Source organism: Scyliorhinus canicula, chromosome 20 (genome assembly GCF_902713615.1).
Source record: "Scyliorhinus canicula chromosome 20, sScyCan1.1, whole genome shotgun sequence".
NCBI lineage: Eukaryota > Metazoa > Chordata > Chondrichthyes > Carcharhiniformes > Scyliorhinidae > Scyliorhinus > Scyliorhinus canicula.
Window position 1 is genome coordinate 37,349,060 of NC_052165.1, and position 15,615 is coordinate 37,364,674.

At 51.2% G+C, this 15,615-nt stretch overlaps 1 protein-coding gene across 2 annotated transcripts in view; it reads right to left on the reverse strand.

The window, feature by feature from the left end:
- Window positions 1-1,308: 1,308 nt before the first annotated feature.
- dcn (decorin) overlaps window positions 1,309-15,615 on the reverse strand; it is a 69,499-nt gene continuing 55,192 nt past the window's right edge. For both annotated transcript variants that reach the window (XM_038780832.1, XM_038780831.1), the window contains exons 6-8: window positions 12,089-12,182; window positions 9,503-9,641; window positions 1,309-2,101 (exon numbers count right to left, since the gene is read on the reverse strand). In XM_038780832.1, coding sequence (XP_038636760.1) covers window positions 1,907-2,101; window positions 9,503-9,641; window positions 12,089-12,182 — 428 coding nt within the window. In that variant the 3' untranslated portion in view covers window positions 1,309-1,906. The remainder of the gene's footprint in view (window positions 2,102-9,502; window positions 9,642-12,088; window positions 12,183-15,615) is intronic.

The following is a 15,615-nucleotide window of genomic DNA, read 5'->3' on the forward strand; positions in this document are numbered from 1 at the left end:
CAGCTGAGCCTGAGGCACAAGTGGAAAGTGTGACCAGGTCCTTTCTGGAGGGAGGTGGCTTGCTCTGGGGCCCAGTTACTTACCCCTGTAAAGAATCTGGCTCAATATGAGAGGCCTGGAGCTGAATATCATGGGGTAGTGGGGTGGAGGTGGTGGTTAAGAACAAAGAACAAAATAAATTACAGCACAGGAACAGGCCCTTCGGCCCTCCCAGCCTGCGCCGATCCAGATCCTTTATCTAAACCTGTTGCCTATTTTCCAAGGTCTACTTCTCTCTGTTCCCCACCCGTTCATATATCTGTCCAGAAAAGAAGGTTGGGGTGGATGTGTGTGTGGTACAGCACATGGCTCCCGCTACCCACCTCCCACCCTGGAAATAAAGGTGGTGTGGAGTGGGTCTACTCCGCAGCTATAAAGAGCTGGGCAGGCTAACCAGGACAGGTGTCGGACTCAGGCCCTCACTACGGAGGAAGCCCCACCCTTGGGTGTAGCCTGCGTCTGAATAAGTCCTGGCAGTGCTAAGATTGCATTAGCGGGCACTGTCAGGACTGCAATGGTGACACAAAAGAAGACCTAATGGATCCCCAGAAATAGGGAAGGCTGGGTTCTTGGGCAGGCAGGGTTTGGTGGTTAGGGAGAGGCTGAGGAGGTTGGGGTGGTAACTATGGCTGCAGGTATGTAGGAAGAAATAGGAAACATTCTATCTCTTGGGGGGGTCACTTCTCAATCCACAAAGGGCAGCCCCCGGAGATAGAACCCCAAACCCTTCTTTTCCTTCCTTTCGAAACATTTATTCAAACTACCGGCTGTCTCTTTAAACCCACTTTATGGTGTAAGGAGCATATTATCAGAGTCAGGTGGCTTGGTAACAAGCCTAATTGACCCTTGATTATCCAATTAAATATGACGGATGGGCTACCAATTTTGGTGCCCGCTGACCCACTCCGTAATGGTCAAGCAATGTTAAAATTCTTATCCTTGTTTTCATATCCCTCAATGGCCTCATCTCTCCCTATTCCTGTTCTTCTCCAGCTTCCCAATTATCTGTGCTCATCAAATTCTGCTCTTTCTGAGCCTTCCCAATTTTATCGCTCTACCATTGATGATCCTCGGCGGGATTCTCCTATTCATGTGTTTCTCAGCAGGGGGAGGCGGAGCGCCGTTCACTGGCGGCCGGATTCTTTACTCCTGCCACTGTTAATGGGATTTCCCATTTTTTGAAGCACCTCGAGATTTTTATTACTTTAAAGAGGCTACACAAATACTAGTGGCTGTCATCAAAAAGAATGGATGCAAGGAAACCGGGACTGGAGCTTATGATATATTTTGAATAGTTCTCACATTAACCAGGTGAGCACCAACATGCTGTTTATAATACATACACTTTGTAAGAACGGGAGAGGCACATACTTCAATCAATCAATCAAACTGCCTCTTCCCCTTTCCCCACACACAAAGGTTTCCAACACAGATGGGACAAAACGCATTTCCAAGGAATTCTTGATGGATTTGGTGAGGGTTGTTGTCATTTAAAAACATAGACAATGTGAGATTTAGCAATGAACCGCCCTTAGACGATGGACAAGGATTGTGGTTGACAGATCGTCATAGCGATGGATAATAAATTACTGGCTGGTGGGGGGTTCAGTTGGACCATGTGATGCACTTGCGCTCGCAGACGTTACAGAATAGGTGTACGGTTGGAAAATGAAGCTCATGGGTATGCTTATTTCTATAATTATTCAGGAGTAATGAAGATAGTTTAGTCAAACTGATTCTGTTTGGTCAGCTGCAGGGTTACGCCTTCCACCCGCTCTTGGGATGTTTGTTTTTGTTTGGTTTTAAACTGTACAGGGAGATACTCAGCACTGAATGTGACATTTCCATCTCACAGACTGGGAAGGTTTTACTTAAAGTTGCCAAGCTGGATGACTGCACGGTTCATGGCACAGCGGAAGGTGCTTGGCTGGATCTCCCAGTATGGGACAGGGTTGTTGAAGAGGCTTATCCCCGAGTACAGGTTCTTCTTTGCATAGTAATCGAGTCCGCAGAAGTCGTTAACACCCACGGCCGTGATGAGATTGTTATGGAGGTAAACCACCTGCAGGGAAATAGGGAAAATAGTGTCAGCAGAAAAAGCAATAATTAGTGAACAGAATGAAAGACGTGCGTTTCCATTGCACCTTTCACCATCCCAAAGTGTTGTGTAGTCATGGTATTTCTGGGAGCATTTTAAGAGACCACTCACGTGACACCATTGGTCAATGGCCATTTGCGTGGGAAAACGGGCCATGCAACATAGCAGCCTTTAGTGTTAACATCTCCTGAATAAAGCTCTTCATTTGCTTGAACATCTGAGGCCTGTAGACTTAATCTTAAAACTACCTCATAAAGGCTAGCAACGAGGCAGGCAAACAATGTTGTGGGCACGCGCGAGAAAAATAAATAATTGAAACCGCCTCTACATGAAAACTGGGGACAGGGGAGCCAAACAATAGTCACAGACACTGGAAGAACCAAAATATCCGAAGAAAACTACTTTGGAAGGAAGCTCGCCACGTGCTCTGTCCAAAACAGAGAGATTCGACCAATTTTTTTCAAGTTATATAAATGTTCCAACTTTACTGAGTGTGGCGAGGTGGGGGGGGGGGGGGGGGAACATTTAACCTCCCGAGACCTAGTACACCCCGAAAAACCAGACATAAAACCTACAATGAAGTAGTGTAAATATTGCAGGGCTATAATTCATCAAAACTGTTCCTCATCGCTGAAAGGTTTAGGTTCATAAGTGCAACCAAAAAGAAAGTGAATTGATTGCACAGTTTGTAATTACCCTGAAAAGACTGACTGACCACTACAAATTCAGGGGTGTGTTAAATGATACCATCAGAGATAGATTAGTCTGTGGTTTAAGGAGCAAAGGTATTCAAAAGCGGTTGTTAACCAAAAGCAACCTGATCTTAAAGAAAGCTTTGGAAGTTGCTGTATTCATGGAACTGGCAGCCAAAGAAGTTTAACAGAGACCTCAAGCACGAGATTTCACAAGATGTCAACCAAGACCTGACACGGACTCGCACTTGCCATAAGTGTGCAAAGACAATACACTCAGCAGCAGATTGTTGGTGCAAAGACATCATGTGCAGGAATTGTGGCAATATTCAAGTTCAGTTATACCGAGCAAGTCTCCTTTAGTTCACAAATCTTGTTAATGGGAACTATTTCTCTTTACCTATTCTGCCAGACCCCTCATGACATTGAACCTCTATCAAATCTCCTTGTTACCTTCCCTTCTCACAAGGAGAATGCCTCCAGCTTCCCTACTCTCATCCCTGAAGTCCCTCATCTCTGGAACCATTCTTGTAAATCTTTTCTGCCCCGTTCTCTAAAGCTTTCACATCCCTCCTAAAGTGCAGTGCCCAGAACAGGAAACAATACTCCAGTCGAGAGACTGCGCTGCCCACTGAGTGACACCCAGCATGAAGGAATAATCAGGAACTTGAGGGTGAAGGTATTTCGAGACCCTGCGTCACCATTGTACTTTGGGAATTTGAATTCATGTTAAGGAATCTGGAAATAATCACAGTTGGTATCAGTGAAACCAACCATAAATCTGACTGCCAGGTTATCGCAGTCCTTCCTTGGGAGGAAACTACTGTTTTTAACCCAGTTTGCTCTACATCTGGATCCACAGCAATGAGTTTGATTCATAACTGCCCCTGAAATCGCCAAACAAACTAATCTGTTCAATCAGACGGGCAACTCTGGGGAGCAGGAAGGAAAGTGGATTTAAAGATCAGCTGTGAAGATATTGGATGTGGGAGGAGGCTCGACGGCTGCGTTGTCTACTGCTGCTCCTATTTCTTAGCTTAACTCATCAGAACCCGGGATAGGCAATAAAGGTCCTTCGGCAGTCAAAATCCTTGCTAGTGACACTCACACCCCATAAATAATATGTTAAAGACCCCAACTGCTGCCATTGATGCTTAGATCTCAAGAATTAATAAAAAGAAAATGAGCATTGCTTTTTTTTAAAATAATTTTTATTGAAATTTTTTTACAAAGTATATAACAACAAACAGTAACAAGCAACAATAAAACAACATAATAAGCATAACACCCCCAAGATCATAGCAACGCATATATCGAACCCCCCCCCCACCCCCCCAAACCCAGTAAATAACAGGAGAATTTGAAAATAAATTAAAATTAACATAGTCAACGCCCCCACCTCCCCCCCCCCCCCCCCCCGCTTTTTTCCCCCCTCCCCCCCCCGGTTTGCTGCTGCTGCTGACCCAGTTCCCTATCGCTGAGACAGAAAGTCGAGGAAAGGCTGCCACCGCCTAAAGAACCCTTGTACCGATCCTCTCAGGGCGAATTTGACCTTCTCCAGCTTAATAAAACCCGCCATGTCATTGATCCAGGTCTCCACGCTTGGGGGTCTCGCATCCTTCCACTGTAGCAAGATCCTCCGCCGGGCTACTCGGGATGCAAAGGCCAAAACACTGGCCTCCCCGAGGGGAGCTCAAATTTCTCCTCCAACTCCCCCAGGCTCGCAAACCTCCCATCAACGATCAGGTCCCTCAGCTTTCTGATGCCCGCTCTGTGCCAACCCTGGAACCCCCCATCAATGTTCCCCGGGACGAACCGATGGTTCCCCCTTAGCGGAGCCTCCATCGAGCCCCCCACTTCCCCCCCATGTCGCCTCCACTGCCCCCAAATATTGAGGGCAGCCGCCACCACCGGACTCGTGGTATACCTCGTAGGAGGGAGCGGCAACAGCGCCGTTACCAGGGCGCCCAGGCTTGTGCCTCCACAGGACGCCATCTCCAACCTTTTCCATGCTGACCCCTCCCCCTCCATCACCCACTTGCGCACCATCGACACATTGGCCGCCCAATAATACCCCGAGAGATTGGGTAACGCCAGCCCCCCACCATCTCTACCCCGCTCCAAGAAGACCCTCTTCACCCTCTGGGTCCCATGCGCCCAAACAAAGCTCATAATGCTGCTAGTCACCCTCCTGAAAAAGGCCCTAGGGATAAAGATGGGCAAACACTGAAAAAGGAACAAGAACCTCGGGAGCACCGTCATTTTGACGGACTGCACTCTACCCGCCAGCGATAGCGGCACCATGTCCCGCCTTTTAAATTCCTCCTCCATCTGCTCCACCAGCCTGGTAAAATTAAGCTTGTGGAGAGTCCCCCAACACCTGGCCACCTGCACCCCCAGGTACCTAAAACTCTTCACTGCCCTCTTAAATGGGAGCCTACCAATTCCCTCCTCCTGATCACCCGGGTGCACTACAAATACCTCGCTCTTGCCCAGATTCAGCTTTTAGCCCGTGAAGCCCCCAAACTCAGCCAACAGCTCCATCACCCCCGGCATTCCCCCTTCTGGGTCCGCCACATACAACAGCAGGTCGTCCGCATACAGCGATACCCGATGTTCCTCCCCACCTCCCCGCACCAGACCCCTCCACCTCCCCGACTCCCTCAACGCCATAGCCAGAGGTTCAATGCCAGTGCAAAAAGCAAGGGGGACAGGGGGCACCCCTGCCTGGTCCCACGGTAGAGCCTGAAGTACTCTGACCTCCTTCCATTAGTAACTACACTTGCCATCGGGGCCTCATAAAGCAGCCTCACCCATTTGATGAACCCCTCCCCAAATCCAAACCTCTCCAGCACCTCCCACAGGTACCCCCACTCAACTCTATCAAAGGCCTTCTCTGCATTTAGCGCCACCACTATCTCCGCCTCCCCCTCAACCGCCGGCATCATAATAACATTTAACAACCTCCGCACATTCGTGATAAGCTGTCTTCCCTTGACAAATCCTGTCTGATCCTCGTGTATCATCCCTGGCACACAGTTCTCTATCCTGATGGCCAGGATCTTCGCCAGCAACTTAGCATCAACATTGAGGAGCGAGATTGGCCTGTATGATCCACACTGCAAGGGGTCCTTATCCTGCTTCAGGATCAGAGAGATCAGCGCCTGCGACATCGTCAGGGGCAAAGCCCCCCCCCCCTCCCATGCCTCATTGAAGGCTCGCACCAACAGGGGGCCCACCAGGTCCACATACGTTTTATAAAATTCCACCGGGAACCCATCCGGCCCCGGCACCTTCTCTGACTGCATTTGACCAATCCCCCTGACTAGCTCCTCCAACTCAATCGGCGCCCCAGTCCCTCCACCAGCTCCTCCTGCACCTTTGGGAAACGTAGCCTGTTCATAAAGCTCTCCATCCCCCCCCCCCCCCCCCCCCCCCCCCCCCCCCACCGGTGGCTCCGACCAGTACAGTTCCTCGTAAAAGTCCCTAAAGACCCCGTTCACCTCTGCCCCCTTCTGCACCACATTCCCACCCTTATCCATCACTCCACCAATTTCACTAGCCGCATCCCGCCTGCGGAGCTGATGCGCCAGCATCCTGCTCGCCTTCTCCCCATACTCATAAACCGCGCCTTGCGCCTTCCTCCACTGTGTCTCTGCCTTTCTGGTGGTCAGCAAGTCGAACTTGGCTTGCAAACTACGCCGTTCCCCCAACAATCCCTCTTCCGGGGCTTCCGCGTACCTCCTATCCACATCCAGGAGCTCCCCAACCAGTCTCTCCCTCTCCCTCCTTTCCCTATGGGCCCGGATGGAGATCAGCTCCCCCCGGATCACTGCCTTCAGAGCATCCCAAACCATCCTCACCCGGACCTCCCCCGTATCATTGGCCTCAAGATACCCCTCAATACTTCCCCGGACCCTCCTACATACCTCCTCATCAGCCAGCAACCCCACGTCCAGACCCCACAGTGGGCGCTGGTCCCGCACCTCCCCCATCTCCAGATCGACCCAGTGCGGAGCATGGTCTGAAATCGCTATGGCAGAATACTCAGCATCCTGCACCCTCGGGATCAATCCCCTGCTCAGGACGAAAAAATCTATTTGGGAGTAAACCCTATGCACATGGGAGAAAAAGGAATACTCCTGCGCCCTCGGCCTCCCAAACCTCCACCCCTCCCATCTGGTCCATAAACCCCCTCAGCGCCTTGGCCGCCGCCGGCCTCCTACCCGTCCTTGAACTGGACTGGTCTAGTGGGGGATCCAGCACCGTGTTAAAGTCTCCCCCCATGATCAGGCCCCCTGCCTCCAGGTCCGGAATGCGGCCCAACATACACCTCATAAAGCCAGCGTCATCCCAATTCGGGGCATACATGTTTACCAGCGCCACCTTCTCTCCCTGCGGCTTACCCTTCACCATAACAAATCTGCCCTCCTTGTCCGCCACCACCTCAGACGCCTAGAACGCCACCCTCTTCCCCACCAGAATCGCCACCCCACGGTTCTTCGCATCTAATCCTGAGTCGAAAACCTGCTCCACCCACCCCTTCCTCAGATGAACCTGGTCCGCCACCTTCAAGTGGGTCTCCTGGAGCATAGCCACGTCCGCCTTCAGCCCCTTCAAATGAGAAAATACCCTAGCCCACTTAACCAGCCCATTCAGCCCCCTCACGTTCCAGGCAATCAGCCGGATCAGAGGGCAACCTGCCCCTCTCCCCCGCCGGCTAGCCATAGATTATCGACTGCTCGCCCCAGGCCAGCACACCGCGCCCGACCCATTCCCCATGAGAATAGCGCCTCTCCCCTACCCCCACCCCCCCCCCCCCCCCCCCCCCCCCCCCCCCCCCCCGCCCATACCAGCTCCTTCCTGGCCAGTCCAGCAGCAACCCGGTATCCCTCCACCTTCCCCCTCCCCCCCAGGCTAGGACCCCTCCTAGCCGCAACGCACCCTCCATGGTACTTCCGTGAGTTAGCTGACTTCTGCTGACCCCGGCAACTCCCGCCAAAACCCGGCCCCTCCCGACATGGGGTCATCCCCCCTCCTGCCACTCCTCCTGGGCACCGCTTCAGCGTGGGGAAAAACCAATAGAGGCCACGCCCCCACCGCCAGCTCCACCCCTCCTGCCCCGCAGTGCGGGAAACCAGAGGAAAGCCCGTGCTTTCACACTGCCCCACCTACCTTTCTGACGCAGCTCCCAAATTCCAGCTCAACCCCATCCCCCAGCCCCGTACAGAAGGAAAAACAAACCCCCAACATTTCCCACATAACACAAAACCATACCCAACAGAACCACCCGGAAACAGAGCAAGAACCAGCATAAAAAACACATATCAAAATTACAAAAACAGCAACAGCAAAAACAGCAACAACCGTAGTACACAAGACCCCGCAGCCCCCAAACCCTAGTTCGAGTCCAGCTTCTCCACCTGCACAAAGGCCCACGCCTCCTCCTTGGACTCGAAGTAGTAATGCCGGTCCTTATATGTTACCCACAGACGCGCAGGCTGCAGCATTCCAAATTTAACCTGCTTGTTATGCAGCACCGCCTTCGTCCGGTTAAACCCGGCCCGCCGCTTAGCCACCTCCGCACTCCAGTCCTGGTAGATTCGCACTACCGAATTCTCCCACTTGCTGCTCCTCTCCTTCTTGGCCCAGCGCAGCACACAATCCCGGTCACTGAACTGATGGAACTGCACCAGCACCGACCGGGAGTTCATTCGTCTTGGGCCTCCTGGCCAGCACTCTGTGGGCTCCCTCAGGCTCCAGGGGCAGATGGAAGGACCCCGACCCCATCAATGAATTCAGCATCGTGGCCACATAGGACGGAAGATCCGACTCCTCCAGCCCCTCCGCCAGGCTCAGGATCCTCAAATTCTTCCACCTCGTGCGAAAATCCAGCTCCTCCAAGCGGTCTTGCCACTTTTTGTGAAGTGCCTCGTGCATCTCCACCTTCCCCACGAGGACCGCGGCCTCCTCCTCCCGATCAGCGGCCTGCTGCTGCAACTCCCGAATGGACGCCTCCTGGGCCGCCTGGGTCCCAAGCAGCTTGTTGGTAGTCGCATTCAGGGAGTCCAGCAACTCAGCCTTCAGCTCCGCAAAACAGCGCAGAAGAGCAGCTTGCTGCTCCAGCGCCCACTTCCACCAATCCTCGGGTGCTCCGCCGGCCGCCATTTTGTCCTCCTTCCCCCGCTTTTTCTGGGGAGTTGCTGCAGCCTTTTCCCTGCCCCACTCTGGGTACGCACCATAAATTTCGGGGAATGTTCCTCCAAATACCTTCCCCCACCGGGAATCGTCGAAACAGCGCTGTTTGGGGCCCTAAAACAGGCCCGAAAGTCCTTTGATAGCGGGAGCTGCCGAACGTGCGGCTTAGCTCCGCATCACCGCAACCGGAAGTCTCGAAAATGAGCATTGCTGACTGTCAAAGCTTTTCATCGTACACTCATCAGGACAGATACACGAATGCCAAAGTTCAAAGGGAACAACCATTTATACAGGGTGCTGATTGGTTGGCAAGTTACCATGAAGAATGCATCAAGAAACAATTTAAAAAATGGGCGTTTAGTGTTCCTCCTAAACATCATGATTAGTCCAGCCAGTTACCACAAACAGGTTAAATATAGGATCATTAATGCAAACAGATCACAGTTTGGCATGTCTTTCACCTACACCTACATACCTGGATGTATCGATGATCACCCAAGCCTGCGGGGACTTTTCGGAGTGCATTGTTGTCTATGTGAAGTTCTCTCAGGTATGGTACACGGTCCAGTGTGCCATTGTCCACAGCGATGATCTTATTGAAACTCAAGCCAATTCTGCAAGGGTGGGAATGAATTAGAATGCTATTGTCCATGTGACATCAAAGTTGACAAGTTGAAAACTAACGGGCGATGTTCAGTAATAACAGACGGGATTCTCTGGTAATGTCCGTGGGTGGTGGGACCCATAGTGAGCGAGATCAGAGAATTTGGCGTTCCAGCCAAAACTCCGTTCATTTGCAGCGGCACCAGAAAACCCCAGCCAGGAATCAGGACGAAAGATTTTGGTCAATGGGAAATACACATTGTATTTACAGGTGAGGTAGCACCTGTAAAGAGTTGGGGCGGAATTCTGTGATCTTGAGGCTAAGTGTTGACGCCGTCGGAAACGCCGTCGCGTTTCTCGACAATGTCAACACGGCCTCAGGATCAGCAATTCTGGCCCCTACAGGGGGCCAGCATGGCACTGGAGCAGTTCACGCCGCTCCAGCTGCTGATCCCGGCGGCAATGCGCAGTAGCTTCCTTCAACGTTCCAGCCCCGTCGCAACATGGCGTAGGACTACTGGGGCTGGCGCGTAGGACAGGAGGCCCTCAGCCAGAGAGGCCGGCCCGCCGATTGGTGGGCCCCGATCGCAGGCCAGGCCGCATCGGAGGCCCCCCCCCCCCCCCGCCCCCGGGGTTGGACACCCCTCCTCCCACCACATGCTGCCCGACCCATGCTGAGTTCCCGCTGGCCGAGAATCGACGGGCCGGCCGCGTAGAGCGGCCCCCGACCTGCGCCGCACCAATCACGCCGGCGCCAATGGTGTCGGCGCGGGGCGGCACGGTGCAATTTTCGCCGGTCGCGGGGATTCTCCAGCCCGGCCCCGAGCTAAGAGAATCCCGCCCTTAATGTGTCAGGTCAGTGGCTTTTTTTATATGGTCGCAAAACCTATCAAACTTTGCGACCTTAAAAAAAAGATCACCGACCTTAAACATTAACTCTTTACAGGTGTTACCTCATCTACTGAATATTTCTCATTGACCAAAATCTTTCGTCCACAGAAGCTGCCTGACCTTTAATCAAACAATTAGAGGAGCGGCACGGTGGCACAGTGGTTAGCACTGCTGCCTCACAGCACCAGGGACCCAGGTTCAATTCCAGCCTTGTGGAGTTTGCAGTTTCTCTCCATGTCTGCGTGGGTTTCCTCCGGGTGCTCCTGTTTCCTCCCACAGTCCAAAGATGTGCGGGTTAGGTGGATTGACCATGATACATTGCCCCTTAGTGTCCAAAGGTTAGGTGGGGTTACTGGTTTTAAAAAAAAATTTAGAGTACCCAATTATTTTTCTTTCCCAATCAAGGCGCAGTTTAGTGTGGCCAATCCACCTATCTTGCACATCTTTTGGTGTGATATCCATGCAGACACGGGGAGAGTGTGCAAACTCTACACGGACAGCGACCCGAGGCCAGGATCGAACCCCAGTCCTCAGCGGCGTGAGGCAACAGTGCTAACTATTGCGCCGCCATGAAGCCCGGGGTTATGGAATCGGGTGGGGCCGTGGGTCTAGGTACGGTGCTCAATCAGAGGGTTGGTGCAGACTCGATGGCTGAATGGCCTCGTTCTGCACTGTAGGGATTCTATCATATTCTATTCAATAATATGCAGACTGTATGGCATAGAATAGTTCATTCAGCCCGTTGAATCCATCCTGAGTGCTTGTAGAGCAATCCAAACAGTCCATTTTGAATTATATAGTGGGAAAGGGGGTGAAGGAGTTGGAACAGAATAGGTCAGCGGTAGGTCAGAGTTAAGGAGTGATTAACAGAACAGTCATGGACACAAGACAACGGGAGTGTTCATCATCATAGAATTTACAGTGCAGAAGGAGGCCTTTCGGCCCATCGAGTCTGCAACGGCTCTTGGAAAGAGCACCCTACTTAAGCACACACCTCCACCCTATCCCCATAACCCTGCAACCCCATCTAACCAAAGGGCAATTTAGCATGGCCAATCCACCTAACCTGCACATCTTTGGACTGTGGGAGGAAACCGGAGCACCCGGAGGAAACCCATGCAGACATGGGAAGAACGTGCAGAGTCCGCACAGACAGTGACCCAAGTGGGAATCGAACCTGGGACCCTGGTGCTGTGAAGTTATAGTGCTAACCACTATGCTTCCATGCTGCCCAGAAATGCTGTTAATGGCAGCATTGAGGATTGCACCACATTGTCCATTTACACAGCACTGTTAACATAATGAAATGCTCCAAGGTGCTTCACAGGAAAGTTATCAAAACAAATGTGACGTTGAGCCACAAAAAGGAGACATTAGGGCCATCGATACAGAGTGTCTAAAAGGAGGAGAGGGATCAGCAGGGGTCGCAAGCCAGGGTCTAAACAGATGGAGGCACAGCCACCAATGGCAGTGTGATTAAAATCAGCGATGCGCAAGTGGCCATAATTGGAGTGCAACGATCTGGGAGGGCTGATGGGACAGGAAGGGATCACAGAGCTTTGTTTACCTGACTAAGTTGTTCAGACCCTTCAGCGAATCAGCTTTCATGTGAGAGATTTTGTTGCCATCAAGATGAATTTCAGACATAGTACTCGGGAGACCTAGTTTCGGGGTTGGGGGGTGAAGGGAAAAGAAATGAGTCAAAAAGAGCCATGTGAGAGCTACCATAAACCACCAGATGAAAGGCTTCTTCATAAACATTCTGTCATCTTTAAATAGGGCAGTGAGTGGATGGTCCCATCCTCCTGGAACAAGGAGCAGCTCTTACTACCAGAAACCCAACTCCAGTATTCATTGGAAAGCAGCCCATGATGCCCCATGAAGCACTCCCTCCCTTCCTGGAATTGTTGGGATTGCAAATCATCCCTCATACATTGAAGGAATATAATTATCAATTGAAAGCACTGCACCTATCATTCCATGCAAACAAATTGCTGAAGAGGTTTTCCAGCAAGAAACATCAGTGGGTCTTTGGATCATATCAGGAGATTGCACAATGTTCCGAAGGGGGCAGGTGCAGGAGTATATGCCGGACTAGCAATCCAGAGATGTGAGTTCAAATCCAACCACAGCTGTCGGAGGAATTTAAATTCAATAAAATGCGGTGGAACTACTGATTGTCACAAAAAAACATCTGGGTTTACCAATGTTCTTCAGCAGATGCAATCTTCCATCTTTACCCTGTCTGGCCTACGTGTGACTTCAGATCTACTGCAATATGGTTGCCTCTGAGATGATCGAGCAAGCCACACAGCTATAGGCAGCTCATGGTTACCCCTTTGAGAGCAGTTAGGTATGGTCAATAAATGCTGGCTTTGTGAGTGCTGCTCAAATCCCCAAAACAATGGGGGCAGTTCTCTGAGCCCCGCGCCGGGCTGGAGAATCGCTGCAACCGCACCACGACACCCAACGCCAGAGCGCGATTCTCCGAGGTGCGGAGAATCAGCGGCATTTGCGCTGGCCTTGGGCCGCTGGAATCGGTGGGGCCGCCGATTCTCCGGCCCGGATGGGCCGAGCGGCCGCGCCAATACGACAGAGTCCCGCCGGCACCGTTCATCCCTGGTCGCTGCCGGCAGGAACTCTGGCGAACGGTCAGGGGCTGTCTGTGAGGGGGGACGGGGGCTCCTTCACCGGGGTGGGGGGAGGGGGGGTGGCGGTGGGGGGTGGGGGGGGGGCTCCGATGGGGTCTGGCCTACGATCGGGGCCCACCAATTGGCGGGCCGGCCTCTCCCCCCCGGGCCTACTTTCTGGCGCGGTCGGCCCCTGAACACCGACGCCATGTTGAGTCGGGGATGGCACGCTAAAGAAGTCCCCCACACATGCTCAGGTTGGCACGGCCCAACTGCGGATGTGCGGGTTGGCACGGTGTCCATTTTGCGCCGCGAAAGGAGGCTGGAGCGGCGTGAACTGCTCCAGTGCCGTGCTGGCCCCGTGTGGGGGCCAGAATCGGTTGTGCCCGGGCCCGGTTTGCACCGTCGTGAAACGCGACGGCGTTCACAATGCCGCGAACACTTGGGCTCCATATTGGGCCCCCAGTACATCCGCAAATCAAAGGGACTTGCATTTTATAGCATTGTTCCTATACTCAGGATTCTCAAAGTGCTTTATAGCCAATTAAGTATTTTTGCAATGTGGCCACCGCCTATAATGTCGGTAAATGCATCAACCAACCTGTGCACAGCAAGCTCCCACAAACAAAAAATGTGATTATTTGTTTTAGTGTTGTTGGATAAGGGGACAATGTTGACCCAGGACACAGGGGCAAACTCCCCTGCTCTTCTTCAAAATAGTGTGAAAAGCATTTTTAAAATCTGCGTACAAAGACATATGGGGCCTAGGTTTAACTTTTCATCTGAATGATGGCACCTCCAGCAGCGCAGCACGCCCTCATTACTGCTCTGGAGTTTTGGTCTGGATTATGTGGCCAAGTTTCTAAAGTGGCTCTTTAACCCACAATATTCTGATAGGGGATTAAGGCTTTGCACTCTAACTTTTCATAAAATATATGTTGACAGCCTCATCGCCAAATTCTAACATTTTGTAAACTGGACAAGGACTTTTAAAATGGTTGTAGCTATGTCTATCTGTGACCCTCGAACAGGAGAAGCTACCATGGCAGTTTTGCAAAAACTTGTACCTCATTATCTCTGAATTCTGGTCGCTGCAGCCCCCAAAGGGTCATTTGTGTCCATTCAAAGAGAACTATACATGAGTCAGGCCTGGCCAACCAAAGTCTATTTGTCTACTAGGACAAAGGACCCTACGACCTCCCTTTCAAGTCTTAATATTTCAAACATTTAACAATCTCGGGGACCCAGACAAGAGATACATATAGTTTGTCAAAGCCAGAGTGGAGAGTTGCGTGTCATGCACTGTGAATCTCACTCATGCAACCAGTAACATTGCTTTGTGGCGTCGAGCTTTTTACCATTGATAAACAGCATCACATAAAAGGGACTCTGCCCAGATTGAATACCTGGCCGCATCTACACTGTTTCTGCTGGAATTTCTGACCCATCACCTACAAGGCTGATCCATCACTCTGTTCATATCTCATTGTGCGAAGTTAACTGCGCTAGAAAAGTGAAATATACAGCATAGGTTTTCAACCTGCTGACCCCTGTGAATTAATACCTCATTGGACCTTGATTCTAGATACACCTGAAACAATAATTCTTTTTTCTATGGTTTTTGCCCTGCAAATATTTCTTTTCTCAATCCCTATTTTACTTTATGAGTGCACAGGTGGCCACATGGTGACTCCACTCCTGTGTTTTGAATGTGCACAAATAAACTGACCTTTGAGTTTACCATATCTCGCATTTTCTGTGGGGTATTTAAAAGAAATTGGATCACCCCAAAACAATTGAGCAGTTAGATCTAGAGCTCAACTATGACTCTGAATCCAGCCCCACACACCCAGCCCAATTTCCATGGAATCCATAGAATCCCTACAGTACAGAGAAGGCCATTTGGCCCATCAAGTCTGCATCGACCCTCTGAAGGGGCACTCCATTTCCCACCCTATCCCCATAGCCCCACCTAACCTACACATCTTTGGAAACTAAGGGGAAATTTATCATGGCCAAGCCACCTAATTTGAGCTAGAAATTCTCAGATTACAGCAAGAATTTCAGAAGTGAGATAAACAGAGAGAAGGGAAGCACTGGAGAGGGGAAGAGAGAAAGAAAGAGAAAGAGAAAGGGGGAGAGAAGAATTCCAGCTTTGAAAATTGGAAATGGAGCTAGCAGCTCATAGTGAGAGAGAGAGCAGGCAGCTGAAAGCTACAAGGGCAAGCCTCTATCTACCCATCGCTCTAACCTTGAACCAATCATTGAGGCCTGAAATATGTTAGCTTCATTCACAAATTCAAAGAGAGTGGTGTGGAGTCATTTTTTGTCAAAAGTAGCAGTGCAATTAAATGACTATTGGATATCAGGGCATTTTTAATTCAAAGGCAGTTGTCAGGGACAGATTAAGAGGTCTATTCCATGCTTCCCCCAGATGTGTTTATGAGTTATGAGCAGACTAAAG